The sequence below is a fragment of the Sebastes umbrosus genome, chromosome 16, assembly GCF_015220745.1.
Source record: "Sebastes umbrosus isolate fSebUmb1 chromosome 16, fSebUmb1.pri, whole genome shotgun sequence".
In the NCBI taxonomy this organism is placed as follows: Eukaryota; Metazoa; Chordata; class Actinopteri; order Perciformes; family Sebastidae; genus Sebastes; species Sebastes umbrosus.
In genome coordinates, this window is record NC_051284.1 from 28,845,468 (window position 1) to 28,864,082 (window position 18,615).

The window sequence follows — 18,615 nt, forward strand, 5'->3', positions numbered from 1 at the left end:
AACATCTCTAGACTGCTTCTAAATAAAAAAGCAAAAAATATACTATTTTAATGAGGAATGGGTAACGACAAATGTGTGTCTCATTTGCGGTGCAAGCGTGTCAGTCGGTAGAAGATGTAACGTTGAGCGCCACCGCAACTTTTCACGGGACTTTCCGGCTGGCAGCAGTTTACGAACGGAGAAGGTAAAGAAGCTGAAAACAACGCTTAAAAGAAGACAGTCTCTGTTTACCAAACCGACAAAGACGACCAACGCTGCAGCAGAGGCTTCGTTTAGTGGCACACATCCTAACGAAACACAAAAAGCCCTTCACCTATGGCGGGATTGTAACAGAGGCAGTGACTGCGGTGGCTGCAATGTTATTAAAGGACCATCAAAGTTAGACAGAAATGATGTCTGCTTTTGGTGATGTACAACTTGGTGTTATGAGTTGCTCTTGGCCACTTTCATTTTGTCAAATTAACTCTCAGAGGAAAAAAGGTTGGAGTTTTCTCTGAAGTTCAAGAACTACAGTTTCTTTACATGTCTTGAATATATTTGACCATCCTTGGATTTATGAATTAAAGAAATGGAAGCATTCATTATAAACTGTCCAATAACAAAATACAACACAGTTTAACGTGAGGCCAGTTATTTGAGTTGACGTGGAGACGTGGAGACTCACCACCACCCTGAAGTCCTCCAGGTTCTTGAACTTGGAGAGGTGTTCCTGCAGCTTCGGGTCGATGGGCTGCTTCTTCATCTTAGAGTATTTCAGGAAGGCCCAGAACTTCTCCAGTCCATACAGCTGACCTGCAGCAGGAAACAGCACATTCACAGTTTATTCAGTGTCAAATATGATCTTCAATGCAATCACTCAGGAACATAATCAGCAGCCCATTTAGGTTTTCTTTCTCTTCACATCTTTTTTTTGTCTTTGGTCGACTGCAATGTTTTTTCCCTCTACCTTGGAACATTATTGGACCTTTTATTTCTGTAAACTGCAGTAATGAGTAGGATTGCAAAATCCTGGGAATATTCAAGGTGAGAAATAATGGGAACAAAATGGAAATATAGAGGTTATCTGTTCCAGCTGTATTTACCATGTCATATGCAGATAGAAACAAACCTTTTACCATATCATAAGCAGACATAATCCATTTATTTGCCAAACAAATCCATTAATTTGTCAAATACGTTGTGTGAAATGTGCTATTAACACAATTAGTTTGTTTGTTTGTTTGAAACAGTTTGTTTCATAATATCTTTGTCTAGTGTTTTGTAGCCCTGGCACTTTTGTTTTGCTACGGTTTTAATTGTATACTGTTCCCTGTATACTGATTTTGTATTGTGTACTTTTGTCAATTAAAAAAAATCATGGACGAGCTACTTTCTTAGTCCCATTGTTGGAATATGTTTGCCCAATACACAGAGCAAAACTTGATCACTGAAGTCAGACTCTCCAGTAAAATGGCGGACAGCAACTATGGTGTAAACAGGGAGTGAATCAGACGAGAGTTTTCATGTCCTGCTGATCAACGTCACATCATGTGTTTCTGTCTGCATGAAGACACAAACTAAACACATTTTATCACTTGAACTGTATAAAGTTACTTCTACCGGAGAAGTTCAGCTGATTAAAAGCCTTTTTATTCATCAGATAAAAACAATTTCCTCAACATTGAAATAACTTCAGAGTGCTTTAAGATAAGAAACTCTCGTAGCTGGTTGTGACTCATGAGTAAAGTATCTGGCTGGTGCCTGTGGCCAGACGAGCGCTGGTTAGTCTTAGCGGGTAACTCCAGTACGGATCAGGACTGAATCTGGAATCTGAGCACCAAAATAACTCAGCTGGAAATAAATGGCTGCTGAAGTCTTAACTGGCGATCCTCCGTTCTGCTTCATTGAGTCACTCGGTGTTGAAATCTACTTTAATCCTCCTTTCTTCCTCTTTTCACACATTCAGCTTAGAGGGGGGGGGGGCTCTGTAAAAAGTGAACTTTTAAGTCGGGTCAAGCAGGTTTACGGGACAAATATTGGTATTATTTAGTATTTATAAGCTGTTTCTCAAGACTCATTTTGATTCCCTGGGTTTAAATTGTGATTAACCTGTTTTTTTCTGTCTTTATCTGATTCTCTGGGTTTAAATCGTGTTTAAACATGTTTCTTGTTTTATCTGGTTTTATTTCCACATCTATGTGTATCAGTGTCATCTAGAACATCTTTCCCTATTCACTGTCTATGGAGCGGTTCCACGCTTTATATCCTGACACCACAAATTTGAGTTTTAACACTCTAGTTTTTGGATTTGGGAGAGAGTTGTTCATGTTTACTAATATTTTTTGGACTGTTAGACCATAGGAATAACATGTATGAATTTTGGAAATGAGCGTAGTTCCCCTTTAATGAAAAAATGTCACATTATGAGTGACCAGTTATGTGATTTTATTCTGAAAATCTTTCTGACGTTAATTACCTCTCTCAAAGTCCTTGAGGGTCTCCTCTTGGAAGTCCTTGAACAGATCCATCCTGAATCTCTTCTCCAGACCGTAACTGTAGTATCTGAAGAGACACTCCAGTCCGTACCTGCAGGAGGGAAAACAAATATTTACCTGTACTCTGACCACAGACACGAGCAAACACACGGACACTCTGGCTTCTAGTATTTACATGTGATGTGACCGCTGCTCTGTAATGCCCAGTTCACACTACATGACTTCTGTCCTGATTTTCCACTGGTCAATCACGGCGTTCTACGGTCTGTTGTTACCTCAGCCAAGGCCGAAGGCCTAGGAAGGAGGTTATGTTTTCACCGGCGTTGGTTTGTTTATTTGTTGGTTTGTCTGTTAGCAGGATTACTCCAAAAATCGGCGAGGGATTTGAATGACATTTTTTGGAGGGGTGCGGTGTTGCACAATGAACAATCCATTCGATTTTGGTGGCGATCCGGATCATGATTTTTTTAAGGATTCCGATCAGCCAGAACATTAAGACCTCTGGGTATAACACATGCGCAGTGTAGCTGATGACATGTTGATGACGCATGACCCCGCCTCTTTCCTTCAGAGAGAGAGATACAGAGAGAGAGCGGGGAGTGGGGGGTTGGGTGGGGACACCTGTAGATTCTGTGTTTCTTTTCACATTAAACTCGGTGAAATTACAGTTGAGTTCGACCAAAGCACACTTGGTGATTGTTGGAAAGAGTAACGACGACGGTTTAGGTGAGTTTTATTTTGTTTTTGTCCAGTTTGAATGACGTGTTTTACGCTGCTCCGCTATGTTCAGCTGATCTCAACATAAACAAAAACACACTTGGATGATGGCGCAAGCTTAACGGACAGGGGGGGAGGTCTGCGCTCTCCGAGTGCCGTTCTAGTTTCTTTATAACATTACATTATTATAACGTTAGTATGTATAGCAGACCGTTGCTATGTATAACAGACTGTTGCTATGTATAACAGACTGTTGCTAAGTATAACAGACCGTTGCTATGTATAGCAGACCGTTGCTATGTATAACAGACCGTTCCTATGGACGCAGTTCTGATGTCAGACTCTGGAGGACCTCTTTTGTACCAAATTATTGATTTCTCAAGCAAGTAGCCGTGTAATGAGCACGATAATGTACAGCGAACCGGTCATTGCTACAACAACAATGATCCGCTTGCTGTACATTATCCACTCATTATACATCCATGGAATAAACATAACACATGACATGGTGACTGATCTACATAGGGGGAATAGTAAAGACGTGTGGAAACAGGCATTTATGTAAACACGTGTGCTGACGACAACATCAAGCATAACTAGCATAACTACGCCTGTGTGTCACTTCTCACGTGTGTTTTCGTGACAAAACGTGGTTTGGAAACCTCATCGGGGATTCCTCCCGGTGAGAGACCTTGTAGTAGTAGTAGTAGAAGTAGTAAAGTGTTGCCTGTCAGTCGTGTAGTGTGAAAACCACATTGACTTGAAGACACTCAAGTAGTAGCGTGTCAAGTAGTAGCGTGTCAAGTAGTAGCGTGTCAAGTAGTAGCGTGTACAGCGACCTGACATGTTGTGTGAACTTGGCTTCAGCTCGTGTGTAGCATAGCAGCACTTGACAACAATAAAAGAATGGGTCTCAGAGATTATTAAGAGATTTAACGTCGCTGACAGGAACCGGACGGATGGGTCGACCGGTTCAATGAAGTCGACGTGAGCCGCTGCATAAACAGCTGATGGGGTTACAGTGTCGGTGTTCACACGCCCTGAAACTCCCACTTCAACCGGTCTCCACTCATCCAGACAAGAATGTGGGTTTGGCAGGTGAGTGAAGAACGCTTCTGGCAGAAACAATGTTACAGCTAGGCCGCCGCCTCTGATGTCAAATAATGACGGTCAAACACTGCTGCTGTCTGCCGGCAGTGAGGGTTTACACAGTTTACACAGAGAGGAGTGGGTAATCTTTCGCAAATTAAAACCTTTCTGCGCTTCTTTGGAGGCACGCATGTTCAACCTAAAAAGGGGCTTTAGGGCTCAAGGTGTGGCTTTGTGGCAACCTAACGTCCTTCTCACCTGTATTTTTCATTGGCGTCTTCCAGCGCACGCAGTTTGAACTCCTCGTACATCTTCCTGTTGAAGTTATCCCTCAGGAAGAAGGACCAGAACCTGAACAGAGTGTTCATCTCCTGAGACTGGCCGATCCCCAACCGTTTCCTCTCTGAAAGCACATCGACTCAGTCACCAGAAAGCACAAAGACGAGCTCTGTCTTTAACATACAGGTGTACAATCTAACATCAATCTAAGACTTGTTCTGTTTAAAACTTCTCTAAACTGTGAGCATGTGATGGTGTGGATTTTTCCTCGTACCGCTAAGGCACCGTCGGAGGTACTTGTGGTATCCCTGCTGAGTGAAGCCGTTGTCTCTCAGCACATCGTGGGATGGATGCCAGAATTTGGGCAGAGACTGGGGGGTGCAGCCGTAACTTCCTGACAGCGGAGCGCCTTCTGATGGGGAGGCGTTGGAGCTGCTGTAGGAGGAGAAGATGTTAAGATGTTAAGTTTATTAATCTTACTTCTTAAAATCTATCAACCTTATCAAGGCATATTTTTATTCAATGTATCTATTAAGCCTTTATTCTACCCTGTAGTCTACACCAGCTGTCATGTGCAGCTGAAATAATCATTTAGTGGACTGGCAGATAATTTAGTCATTTATCAACGAAAAATGCTGATATGCTGAGCCCCGCGTGTACAGCGGCTGCCTAGTTACAAAAATTCAGAGGTGCACGACCAATCGCTGCGACAACTTGCAGAGCATTCGCTTTTTACACACAATATGTAATTATGTCACTTTTGGCTAGCGCACCCTTGCTCTGGGGATACTACGGCGAGCAAAAACCCGGCTTTATGTTAAAAAAATGTGGATATCAGATTGTCTGTATTTGCAGAGCTTCATATAAAAATGATTTGTGGTTATGTGAAGGACTTTAGTAGCTTGTTTTGTTAAAAAAGAAGTACGTATTGATGCAGAGAAGTGAATAAAGGTGACAGGAGGAAGTGAGCGGTTTGTGTTCTTCTTCTGCTTTCCCTGTTTGTAACTGAACCATCAGCTGAAAGGAAGCATCTTTACAGTCATAAAGGAGAACGAGCGGTCGGACCTGATGGATGAAGAGCGCGGCCGGTGCTCACGGGAGTCCATCACCCAGCCGATGTGGGCTTCCTGCGGAGGGTTCGAACTGTGGCGGGTCTTCTTCTTCCTCGGCGTCTGCAACAGGAAATCACAACAGATTACATATGTTACACAGAGCTGATTGATTTATTCCCCCACCCCTACTAGAGACCTGGGAAGACAACAGGAAGTTGATCTTCTCTGTTATTAGTCCGACATAAGAGAGCGTCTCTACACCCTGAACTCACCTGTCCATCGATGGTGCCACTCTCCTTCATGACGGGGTAAAAGCGCGGCGTCTTGTTGGGGTCCTGGCGTCCGGGGGTGCGAGGCGTTCTGGGGGTTCGGGGTTGGTGAGCGGCGGGCGACTCTGGGACCGTTGTAGGCAGAGAGCGGGCCATCTCTGCTCCGCTGTCCACTGAGACCACCAATAAAACATCATTAATATTTACACTACTTGATTATTTTCAACCTGGTTATCATTCAATCATTCATCAAATGTTTTTACAGGCCAGTTTAAACCAACTGTGACTGTAGCAACTGTTTGTTTTTAATTGTCTTATTGTTTGTTTTTAATATATATATAATGACTTAAAGTAAACTAAACAACCATCACTTGCACATTTCATTCCCAAAGGTGGTTAGAATAAGGTTGAAGTCATGAAAAAAATATCAGAAACTGAAGCAAATTTAAATGTTAAAATGCAGCAAACAGGAAGCTCAGCTTGTGTGAAACCGACTTCACAGCAGCTCCACAAAAACCCACCTGGCATGAGAGGAGTTGGCACTTCCTGGTTCGGCTCAACGGGCACTTTGGGGGTGAGAGTTTTGAACTCGTCTTGACTGATGACGTTCAGCTTCTTGAAGCTCTCCACTTCCTGCTGGGGAACACACAGGAACCGTTAAAAAGGGGAAATACACCAACTTATTGTAATACATATAACACTTAAACCAGTGGTTCTCAACCCGGGGCCCCCAGGGGTTCCTTGAGGGAGTTCCAGGGGTCCGTGACCTAACCTGCATCAATGTCGGGGTCCTTGACACGAAAAAGGTTGAGAACCACTGACTTAAACCACCAGTTCATCAGAGTAGGTTTAATTTAATTAATCTGATCATATGTACTGCAAAATACAAATGTATGAACTGTGAATCTATTATTTACTATTTTATTAGTTTATTTAACAGTTAGTTTTACATTTGCGAAATTTACATCGGCCATCAATTAAATATTATTTCATTCTAATTATTTGATTGTACTCATACAGTAAAAATATATTATTATTTTATTAATATAATAATATAATATAATTTAATATCTTTTAGTGGTGAAAAATAATTAAAATAAACTAAACTTTTTGTCGTCATTTTCAACTAAATTATGTTAGCTAAGGTTTTTTTATTGTTTTGTTTGTTTTTGCCTTTATAGTTATTGTTTGTTTTTCCCCTTAAATTGAGGGGAGGTATGTCATACAAGCCAGTGGTTTGGATTTTATGCAGTCTTATATGTGTGCAAATAAAATAAATAAAAATACATAAATGATTGAAACTAACAGAGATAAAAGATACTGGTGATAAACACCAAGTTAAACTCTATTTTCAGCTTATTCTATATTGCATTATCTCAGCTTTGTAGTGCATCCGTGTGAAGAAAAAACTGGGAATATAATCAACATTATTCCTGCACTGTACTCAGATATAACTTTATACTGTTCCAGCCTCTCAGCTACAGGCTGTTTAAACTGATAACACGACGACATGGTGGTAAAAATACGTGATGTGCCAGCGGCTGCAGCCATGTAAGGCCTGTGTGACACACAGCAGATGTGCAGCGTACTTTGAACTTTACACGTCAGCGTCAGAAAGAAAAATATCCAGGTGTGTGTGTGTGTGTGTGTTCAGGCGTGACATTTCCCACATGTGGCGACATCACTGACGACCTTTGAGCTGACAACTCCAAACACTCACCGCCACCAACGAGGAAAAAATGATTTGTCGTTCACTCTCTTCAAACAGTTTGGGGTTTTCAGCTTTTACACAATGTGTTTGTTATTAGTAAGACTGGTATTTACTCAAGTTCTACCTAGTGGGCAGTTTTGAAGCATTTGCAACTTGACTGTTTACTTCACCTCATTTCAGAGGGACTTTTCTGAAGGCTGTAGTTATTATTTACTTTTAAGAGAAAGATATGACATGTCAAATATTCAATAAGCTGTTATTTTTTGTGTGTGTTGTGTTGTTGTTATGCGTACAATTTATTTTAAAAGTCTATTGTCATTTATTTTTATCAAAATGTTCTGGATTAGTACAGTTCTGCTGGTGTTGATGTACATCTACTTGTGCACAATCTTAGCATCTTAATCTCAAAACTAAAACCTCTTTGATTCCTGAAATCGAAATCGAATTTCTGGAATTGACTATACAACACTACATAATGTTGTAAAACTAGACTGTGTGTTGATCCAGCACTATAAAGTATTACTACATAATTCTGTAATAAAATAAGATTGCATAACTGTGTAACCTACAGACTGTTCTGCGTTTCTGCAGACGAGGCAGCTTCTCCAGAAAGCGGGCCACTGGTCTGTGGAAGCAGCTGTGTGACACACATGTAGTCTGGAGGCTCGTATAGTGGGTGATAAATAGTAGTTTATTTCTGTCCCCCCGTCTACAGAGTGAGATTTAACAGCTCTGTCACAAAGTGTTCATGTCAAAGAGCTCAGAGCGCCGGCAGAGCAGAGCTTTAAGGAGGCAACTGAAGCCTAAAACTGTAGAGAACGACACCACAGTGCAACCTTTATGTGTGTCTTTATGAAAAATGCTTTGTTTCTTATGGACTGTGTCAAAAGGCACGATGACAACAAACTATTCTGATTAAATATTAAGTCTCACCAGGAGAGCCTGCTGTCGTATTTAACTGACTTGTGATTTTCAGCTGATCCAATATATATTTTTTAATTTGCATCTAAGCCTTTTCCTCAGTGAATAAAAGCGTGTGTGTATTTGTGCTAAATGTTACGTGCAGAGGTGGTTTCTTGTTATAAATGAAAGAGTTAGGGCTGCATTATGTGTGAAACGTCTACTTCTTGGATATTGAGTTATTACAACATGCACAAAACGGATATTTTTAGTCAAAACCTGTGGAATAAAAATAACTTTAACTTCCCGGGAAAAATTCTGATAAGTGTTTGTATATTTTTGCAATATTGGTAACTTTCTGACGTAACTTAAGTAAGAACAGACTTGTGAAATCAGTGCAAATATTCATCCCTGTCTTTATTAAATCAGTGAAATCCAGGGTGAGATTTTGAATGGGGCCTCCAATAAAACATATATTTATATACAGTATTAAATCCTCCCACTGCCACAAAGTTTAAGATATTTAAATCATTTTTCAAGCTCTAGAAAATGTTATAAAATGTAGAAGTAAAAGTTGCTTCATTGCTGCATTGAAGCAAGACAGTCATAACATTCAGGATTATGTTTTAAGGAAATGTTTTTGGTCCCAACTGTAAAATAAGAATGCAGAACATTGCGTATAGAAGAACCCTTTGACCCACCGAAGGTAAAAACAAATGAATGTGTGATGAGAGGTTAACAACATGGCAGCTAATTCAATAACAGGAAGTGAATCATGCTTTTGCCAAAGAACCAGAACAATCCAGTTTACTGACTGTTGGACAGCTGGACACCAACATGAACATTAAGAAACCTACATTTTCTCTTTAGTCTTCTTCTTTTTCTCACCTGCTGCCCTGACAGATAGCTGTCACGGCAGTTTGTGGAGCTTCTAAACTCCAACAACCGTGGAACAAATGTTCGATTTGTCGCCATCTAATATTGTAAAACTGACAATATTCAAAGTTGATTTCTTGCCTCAAAACGTTTCAGAAGTGAATTTAGTGATGAAATAGCTACGAAAAATATAAAAAAAACGAGCTGTTTTTGGCTTCTGATGTTATAACCGTAGCCTGTAGCGGTCCAGCGCTTTGCATTGTGGGATACAGTAGGTGAGGTTGACTGGTCCGATGCATACTGGAGATTTTTTCCAAATCAGTATGACATCCGGGTATTTTTGGCATACTGTAGATTTTGCTTTTGTTTGCATACTACATACTACATTTTGGACAAATCAGTACGTACTACTAGTATAGTATGCGGTTTAGAATACAGCCTAAGATTGCATTCACAGGTCAGGCGTTGCAGTGATTCACCAGTGTTGTGCAGCGTTGTGGAAGAGGTTGACACTTAAAGTTGAAAACCTGAGGACCGTGTATCGTGCTTGTAGCTACCGTTTCTGTAAATGGTGCCATAATGTAAAGAGCTGCCTGTTCAGACACGACTCGGTACACATGAGTTGCATATTAAAAGTCAGTACTGGTTGTCTCTTTGCTGTTCTTCACCTGTCTGTGACGAACCTGCTCAGACAAGTTTGGTTCCCTAAACTGATAAATTAACTGTCAATCCAAAGGATTAAGGGATATAAGCACTAAATAAAAGTCTCACTTCATGTGGCTCATTCAACCTGTAAAAAGTATAATAATAATACTGGGTTCAAGTTGTTTTTAAGGACATCGAGAATATGAGTCCGTCACTTAAACATGATGAAACATTCCAGATGAAAAAATGATTTTACATTCAATTGATGAAACCGTCCTTTGAAAGCATTTTAATGATTATTATTTTTATTGCTGTTTTTATGTAAAGCACTTTGTAACCTTGTTTAGTGAAGTGCTATATCAATAAAGTTTATTATTAATATGTGAAGCTACATTTTCTTGTCTGTTTTTCATCTGAGTTTCTGAGTAAAAAGCCAAATATAGAGATATTTAGAATTAGAAATTGTGATAAATTGTCAGCAGGGTGAGAAATCTGAATCTACTAGCTACAGCTCAAACTTCCACACCTCCATGTTTTTCTCTTACCTTGCTGCACTCGATCTGTTCCTCTCCCTTCCACAGGTCCGTCTCGTAGTAGAAAAGCCCGTCGTTGATGGCTTTGGCGAGGTCGGTGGTGAGCTTGGCTCGGGACTCGTGGTTGCCCGTCCGGTCGCCGCCGGGGTGCTTGCGGACGTAAGGAGGGGTCTGCGTGACGATGAGGATCTTGTTGACGTCCTGGTCGTCCATCTCGTAGTCCGAGTCGTCTTCGTCTGACCAGTCGGTGAACTTGTTCTTCCTCGGCGCCATCTGCTCCATCTCTGCGTCGAACAGGAAGTCCAGCTCCTCCTGGTCGGGCACGGCCTGCGGAGGAGCCTGGTGGCTGGGTGGAGGGGCCTCACTGCGCTCCTGGACGACACGGTGAGAATGAATTAACGAAGGAACAGACGAGAACATAATTAAACTACAGGATGGCATGATGAAATTTAAACATTTAAAGGAAACATTTTGGGAAATAAATGGGGAATGGATGGTTGAAAAGTAAGATGAGAGAAAGGGTGAAAAAAAAGAGGTTAAGCAAATGTGAAGAAAGCATGAGGAAAGTTTCATGAAATGAATGACAAGCACAGAGACGAACGGGCGGAGGAGAAGAAACTAGTAGTAGTAGTACAGGAAGTACTCAACTGCAGAGGGGAGGAGGTCGGGTTGGAGCACTGAGGGAGGAGAAGAGCCGGCAAAACACACATGTTCACCGACATGCTGCCGGATGAAAGGTGGAGGAAACGACAGAGGATGTAATGAGAAACAGAAAAAAAGGAGAAGATGGAAGGGATGAAAATGGAAATAAGGTGCTTGAAAGATCTCAGGCGTTAAAGGTGATTAACACTCCAGTCGGGTACCTTTCCGGTGGACTGTCGGTGGCGTTTCTCCACCTGGATCCAGGCGTCGGGGTCGGGCTGGGGGGCATCTTTGGCTGGGAGGGACTCCTCGCTGGAGGAGCTGGGTTCAGCCGAGTCCTGAGGCTCAGCAGACTCAGGAGGAGTCTTATCCACGGGCGATGAAGCTGAAGGGACCCGAACACATCACACATCACACACTCAGACACTCAGACACCCTTCAGCACGGCTTTATGATCACACATCACGCTGTCAGCTCACATTTAGCTACAGGAGGAGCTAAAGACTGAAAAAGACTCTGAACAACAATACATGTGATTATAGAGAGAGAGGGAACGTTTATGTGAAGATGTTTATTGTTGACTAACAGCAGCTGTAATTTCTTGTAAATACTGTATATAAATGTATGTTTTTATGAAGCCCAGCAGGTGTCAGAGGTGAAATGTTTGTTTTTATGTGCACACAAACATTCAAAATAATCGTTTTGTATAATGTCTTAAAATGAAAAAAACAATCATTTAACTTATTAAACGTGAAGATGTGCATTTTTTCATTATCTTCTATGGCAGAAAACTGAATATCTTTGAGTTTTATACCATTATGTGCACCCTAGGCCAAATTGCATTCTGGGTAATTGTGATTTTTCACTTTTACCAAACAATAATCAAGAAAATTATGTTAAATATGTTAAGAACATAATCGTTACTTGCAGCCCTAGTGCACACCTGGCACCAGAGGTGGGACCAAGTCATTGTTTTGCAAGTCGAGTCTAAAGTCATCAAATTTGGGACTTGAGCCTGACTGAGTCATGTGACTCTCTGCTTTCACACTAGGGCAACAACTTCTCATTTGTTTTCACTTTCAATTGATAAGCGGTGGATAAGCGGTGGGTAAGCGGCGGATTAATCCACATTTGGTGCTGCAGGACGGTGTGTGTTGGATTGAGTCAAAATAAACTACAGTGTGTGTTCATGGTTATGAAGGAAGACGTCAGTCAGTGACACAGTGAGACTCACTGATGTGTTTTTAATGGAGCTCTATGATTCAGAGGAAGAAGAGATATCAGGCGCTGATACATGATACTTGTTAAAAGATACATTCATCACCAGAACTTCTCCTTTAATCTTCACTCTGGTTTCTAAAAAAAGAAGCAGAAGAAGAGTTGACTACTGACCGGAGTTTATGGAGCTGAGGGTCTGTCGAGGAACGAACTCGGGACAGTTGATGAGCTGGGAGAAGTCGGTGCGGGGAGAACCCACGATGGTCTGGGTGGGGATGGGCCAGCGCTCCGGTTCGGTTTTACAGCGAATCTTGTTGTCCACCAGCTCCACCTCTTTGCTGTTCTTCAGGGCCTGGAGAGGAGTTTATTTATCAGATTTATTAAAAAAAGGACAAACACAGTTTCCTACTTCTAACTCCCAGAGTGTAGCCAGATCAGAATGAATATTTACTGACCATTTCTTTTAAAATTATTATAACTTGTCATTAAAAAGCAACATGCCATAATTCTTTCAATGGTTTCTTTCATAGCGAGTATCTCTACAAATATTCTTCTTCTCACATAATTGTTCTCATTATGGGATTAAAGGTTAATAAAAGCAAACTAGTGTTTGGCTGTAGTCTTTGCGATGTGTTTGAGTGCAACTTTTTGGCCAAGACAAAAACGATGTGAGACCAGTCAAATGTCGGCCTTCGTCGCCACTAGTTCTTTGATGTCGGGTTGGTGTGTCTTAAAGGCCCGCTGCGGACGAGCGTTGTTCGCCTGTTATTCAAAGTTTTTTAATATTGGACGTGTCGCGAGACCAACTTGCACCAACTTCGACACTGCATGTCCTTAGGTCCCGGGCAATACACCCGCCAAGTGTGAAGTAGATTAGATGGTTCTTGAGATTAGGAAGGGCACACACACACATGGGGAGATTTGTTGCTTTATAGTTGGATACACGACTGAAGGTGATCCTCAGATCGTTGTGGACCAAAAACACTTCAAACGTAACCTGGAGCCAAACAGTGACAACACACAGTCAACAGACTGAGGAGTCTAATATTTGACTCACTGATGGTGTGACATTACCTCGATGATGAGGCTGACGTCCATGGTGAGGGCCTGAACTCTATGGAAGCTGGCGATAAGGGAGATGGGGAGGAAACCCTGCGCGTCCATCTTTCTCCTCAGGAAGAAGTCTCGCTCCAGGTTGTGGAGGCTGAAGTAGTATTCACTGGAGGAGGAGGACAACGTGATGCATTTAGTTAGTGAGTTCATACAATCAGGAACATACTACTACTATCTTACATGTTTTTATCTCATATCTTTTATATATATTTTAATACCTTCTCATCTTAAATTATCTTATTTTTATATGTTTTTACTGTTTTTTGTTTTTATTTGAAGCACACTGAGCCGACTGCTGTATGAAATGTTCTATATTAGTAAAAACAGATTAACATAATATAGTGTGGGATATAAGACATAGTAATAGTGTAACATAATATATAGTACAGCAAAATGACAGACATATAAATTCAATATCAAAATATCAACATTCCTAGTTTATTTACCACTTATTTTCAATGTGCAGTAATTTATTTATCTAATTTCAATTTAAAAAAATACAATCCAAAAGTGGCAATGGTGTGATGGGATTTGATGCTACAGACATATTTCGGTATTGTATTATTGTTTAACAGCAGAGAGCAGCAGAAGAAGAGAAACCTATTCATGTGAAACTTTCACTTAATAATTCTTCGAAATGTTCTTGTAAGCGGCCACAAGAAAATGTAGAATCTACTGACTGGAAAACCAAATGTGTAGTTGGAAAAGCTCTCTGTCTAACCCAGTTACACCACTTAAAGTCACCACAACACACACACACGCACACACACACACACACACACACACACACACACGTCTGTACGTGGGCCTCAGCCTGCAGGCGGTGGCCAGTCGTCGTCGTGTTCATGTGGAGTAACGCCGGCTGAGTGAGCAGCCTGAATACCGCTGAGGGAGACGAGAGAGGAGAAGACAAGAATGTCTCTCTCCCTCCCTCCCTCCCTCCCTCCTCGCTGAAACACAGTAGTTTTATTTTTTTTACATTTCCTCGCTCAGCCCTGCTGGGTATAATTCATCCCCTGTCCCCTTCTGAAGCACTCAGCCTATATTTAGGAGTCCACCTCACCCTCCACTATTCTGAGTCTGCTGCTGCTTGAAATGAGGCCAGAGCTGTCAGTCAGACTCAGAGAGGAACGCTGCCCCCTGCAGGACGCCACCGACACAAAGGACATTTACTGACTACACATGCTCATCAGTCATTCATTCACTCACACCTGCTCTGTACACATAGAGAGCTGTCACAGTGACGGAATTTCCCCTGTGGTCAAAAGCGAAGTATGTGGTAGTAACTGCTTTTTTACAAATTGCTTCATTAATCCTGATTTGAGTGCTCTATAAATAAGCTTCATTGTTTAGTCTATTAGTAGGTATACTGTTGCTTTTTAAATGACAAAGATGACACTGTTCACTTGCTTATTGTTAAATGCAGAACACAGAAGGGCAACAAGGTTCAGTGTTTATTTCAGCTGAGACTCTTTGACCCCCTTTACACCTGGCATCAAAATGCGTCTTGTATCCAGATTGTATCTAGATTAGGGCTGTCAATCGATTAAAATATTCAGTCGTGATTGATTGCATGATTGTCCATAGTTAATCATGTTTAATCGTAAACAAAACAATGACAAATATTGTCCAGAAACCCTCACAGGTACTGTAATCTTCACCTGCTTGTCTCTGCTGCAGCTGCTGGTTAAAACATAACTTTCCACTTTGACCTTTCCTGACATGTTTTTCCATCATACTGATAAATAACTCAGGTCAAAATGTCTTTACACTAGATTATCTTACCCACTGCAGACCTACAAAGACCTTTAAACTTTAGTTTTTTTAGCACTGTTGGAAGGATGTGTTTGACTCACTTAAAGAAGCTTTTTAATCACCTTATTTCAAGAGATCCAAAGATACTTCCTCTAGGAGAAATACCAGTAGCTTTTGAGGAACGGCCTACATTTGATTTGTTAGCAACTCTTTAAACCATTAAATATATTACAATCACACTCATATAATAAATGTATACTTAATAACTCTCCAGGAGCTTTACAGCAGCCCACTGCTCCTAAGGATGGCTGAAATGCAGAGGTCAAATTTCATATATGTACCTACTGTATGTATATTTTAAGTTTATTAAGATGGGACAAATAGCTTAGGTATTAGGGGGCTCCAAAACGTCCTTCCTGTGATTCCTGTGATGGTCCTTTTAATGCAATGAAGTTTACAAGTCCACGCACACATATTATCATTTAAAGGAAGGCCGCTGGAAGCTGGATAAGGAAAGATTTGCCTTGTTGAATTGTGAAATTGTTTTGCATTGTATGTAAAAGATGCTGAGATTGAAATAAATCAAATATGACCTTCTTAATCACTAGAAGGTGTTTTTTTCCAACTTATTGTTCTGCAATTAAAGACAACAGATTATGGAAAATAACAATAAACTGTGTGTTACCTCTTTCCCTCCAGCTACAGCTGTAAAAGCATCGTGGTAGAAGATGAACTCATTACAATTACTGGCTGGTTTATGGGTCTCGTTTAAGGACATTTTGTGAGGTGGTGGTGGCGGTGGTGGTGGTGAGGGTTATTTCATTCCCCTGGTAGTGGAGGAATATGAGCCACACTTTCCAGTCAGACGTAAGCCATTCAAAGTAGTTGTCAAATACTCACATTTGGCGTTTGACGTATTCTTTCAGAAGCTTTTCATCCACTGTGTACATCTGGACCTTGTTGCCGGCATCGTAGTAGTAAACCATGTTGCTGCCGAACTCTGAGGTGACCTGAACGGAGCCGTCAGACGACAGAGAGTCACGGACGCTCTGAGAGTATTCATAGCGGCCTGAAAGTGCGAGCGGGACAAACAGAAAAAGAAATATGAGAAACGATTACTGAATAAGATGCAAGCACTGAAATGTTATTTTCTGGTAAAGGAAAACGTTTTTAAAAAGCTAAACTTGCATCACAATTTCTCTCTTGTGTTATTGCAAAAGCTGCCAAAATAAAATCTGTACTCAAAGATTTACTACTACGAATTAAAAACATACCACGTCCGCGGCCTCTCCCGCGCCCACGACCTTTCCCTCGGCCTCGTATTCCTCCACGACCGCCGTCACTTCGGACGCTGCCGGTGTCGTCCCCAAAGTCCCGCGGCTCTCTTCTCCAACCTGACAACAAGAAAACATAAACGCTCCGTCACATATCTCACAGATACATCATGTAGCGCTGGCCAACCTAGAAAGTCCCAACGATTTCTGGGGGGGCTAATTAAACCAGATAAATTCTAATTATATTAAGAACTACTAAGAACTTGGGATAAATGAGCAGTTTAATACAAGCAAACTATACTAAACTTTACTGTAAATCAATAAAAATACTTGCTGAGTTGTTTTTTTACCATATATCAATAAAAATATGATTTTTTGAAAATAAATCAATAAAAAATACTTGCTAATTATGTTTTACTATAAATCAATAAAAATACTTTCTTATTATTTTGTTTAGTATAAATCAATAAAAATACGTTCTTATTATTTTGTCTATTATAAATCAATAAAAATACTTGCTGATTATTTTATAATATAAATAAATAAAAATACTTGCTGCTTATTTTTTTACTATTAATCAATAAATTGTTGGGGCTATAATGGGTGAAAAAATTTAGCAAAATATCCAACACAAATTCCTAGAATCTAAGTCTCTATATATCTTGTTTTGTCTGACCAGGAGTCCAAAATACAAAACAAATATTAAATTGAATCTAATTTAGTGAAAGAAAAAGTAACAAATCCTCACACTTTAGAAGCTGTAACCAATAAAATCATAAAAATAAATGCTGATTATTTTTCTGTTGATTGACTCATATATTTGAATTGAATAAATTGATCATTAAATTCAGAAAAACTGTGTTTTTCAAGTTATGGTAGACTAATGTGGATCAAAGGTGAAATGATCAAAAAGTGGTCTGCAAAATGTCTGATTCAGGGTTTTTCCTCAGGACATTGGGTATTATCATTATCATGATCTAAACATATGTAAAGATGGCAAAATTGGGGTTTATTCACAACCCGTGTGACCATCTTAAGGTTCATTTTCCTCAGCTCTGCTGGGACATGCCTGTCACCTCTAACCAAGTTCCCAGAAGTGACGTTAGTGTGTCAAATGTTATCTTAACCAACAGAAAGGACATGATGTGTTTACATTATATGACATGTTTGCATTCTCATTTGTTAGCATAATAATGCAAATTCTTATGACTATGAGTAATGTAGGCTGAAAGATCACACAGGCTTGGAGTCACCTGTCTGACACAACAAAACTACATGAACCACTGAGAGCAAAACTAGTAATCTCAATAAAGATTTTAATTTGGTTAAAAGAACATTCAATTTGAACACAGCTTAGTATTTATGCCATGCTGTACGACGGCGTATTAGGGCCATTGTAGGTAAAAAAATATATATATTATGGGGCAGGGGGAGGGGGGTAATATTCAGAAAAATAACTCTAGTAATTTAATAAATCATTTCCAAGATGAAAGTCATAAATTTACGAGAAAAAAACCTTGTAAAAATAGTTGTTTTTTTTGTCAAGGAACCACATCGCATCAAAGTAGTGACACATACGTGTTTCTTTCATGTTCTGTGTTATTTTATGAACATAATGCTGACATCTGTATGCATTGTACACATATTAGACCAATTTATTTATTCATATTATTTTATTACTTTGCCAATGGGTTATCAGATAAATCCTGAAGATTGCGGTTTCCGATATTCGCTCTGACAGTTAAGGTCCAGAAAAAAACATATATGTGTTTTCTTTAATGTTCTTTTTTTAACCTAAATAAATATTTGTATAATTAATATATTTTGCACTTGGTGGCTCACTTTCACTGCTGCAACGTTTGTGATGTGATGAGGTTGATGCAACATCCAAGAATTTTTCTCAACTTTAATTTCAGAGAACATCCAACTTTTTCTTCGTAAATTTGTGACTTTAACCTCAGAAAATATCCAAGTTTTTCTTCGTAAATTTGTCACTTTGATTTCAGAGAATATCCAAAAATGTGTTCGTAAATTTGTGACTTTTATCTCAGAGAATATCCAAGTTTTT

General features: G+C 40.1%; 1 protein-coding gene across 5 annotated transcripts in view; it reads right to left on the bottom strand.

Moving 5' to 3' along the window:
* Positions 1 to 18,615, bottom strand: part of larp1b (La ribonucleoprotein 1B) — a 31,469-nt gene that overhangs the window by 1,535 nt on the left and 11,319 nt on the right. For 3 of the 5 annotated variants that reach the window (XM_037746966.1, XM_037746964.1, XM_037746968.1), the window contains 14 exons: positions 16,548 to 16,667; positions 16,174 to 16,342; positions 13,480 to 13,624; positions 12,580 to 12,757; positions 11,409 to 11,572; positions 11,194 to 11,268; positions 10,558 to 10,917; positions 6,402 to 6,516; positions 5,884 to 6,053; positions 5,625 to 5,731; positions 4,834 to 4,994; positions 4,539 to 4,683; positions 2,456 to 2,565; positions 665 to 792 (listed from right to left, as the gene is read on the bottom strand). In XM_037746966.1, the coding sequence (XP_037602894.1) occupies positions 665 to 792; positions 2,456 to 2,565; positions 4,539 to 4,683; positions 4,834 to 4,994; positions 5,625 to 5,731; positions 5,884 to 6,053; positions 6,402 to 6,516; positions 10,558 to 10,917; positions 11,194 to 11,268; positions 11,409 to 11,572; positions 12,580 to 12,757; positions 13,480 to 13,624; positions 16,174 to 16,342; positions 16,548 to 16,667 (2,147 nt within the window). The remainder of the gene's footprint in view (positions 1 to 664; positions 793 to 2,455; positions 2,566 to 4,538; positions 4,684 to 4,833; positions 4,995 to 5,624; positions 5,732 to 5,883; positions 6,054 to 6,401; positions 6,517 to 10,557; positions 10,918 to 11,193; positions 11,269 to 11,408; positions 11,573 to 12,579; positions 12,758 to 13,479; positions 13,625 to 16,173; positions 16,343 to 16,547; positions 16,668 to 18,615) is intronic. The other 2 variants (XM_037746965.1, XM_037746967.1) reach the window with 2 other exon arrangements.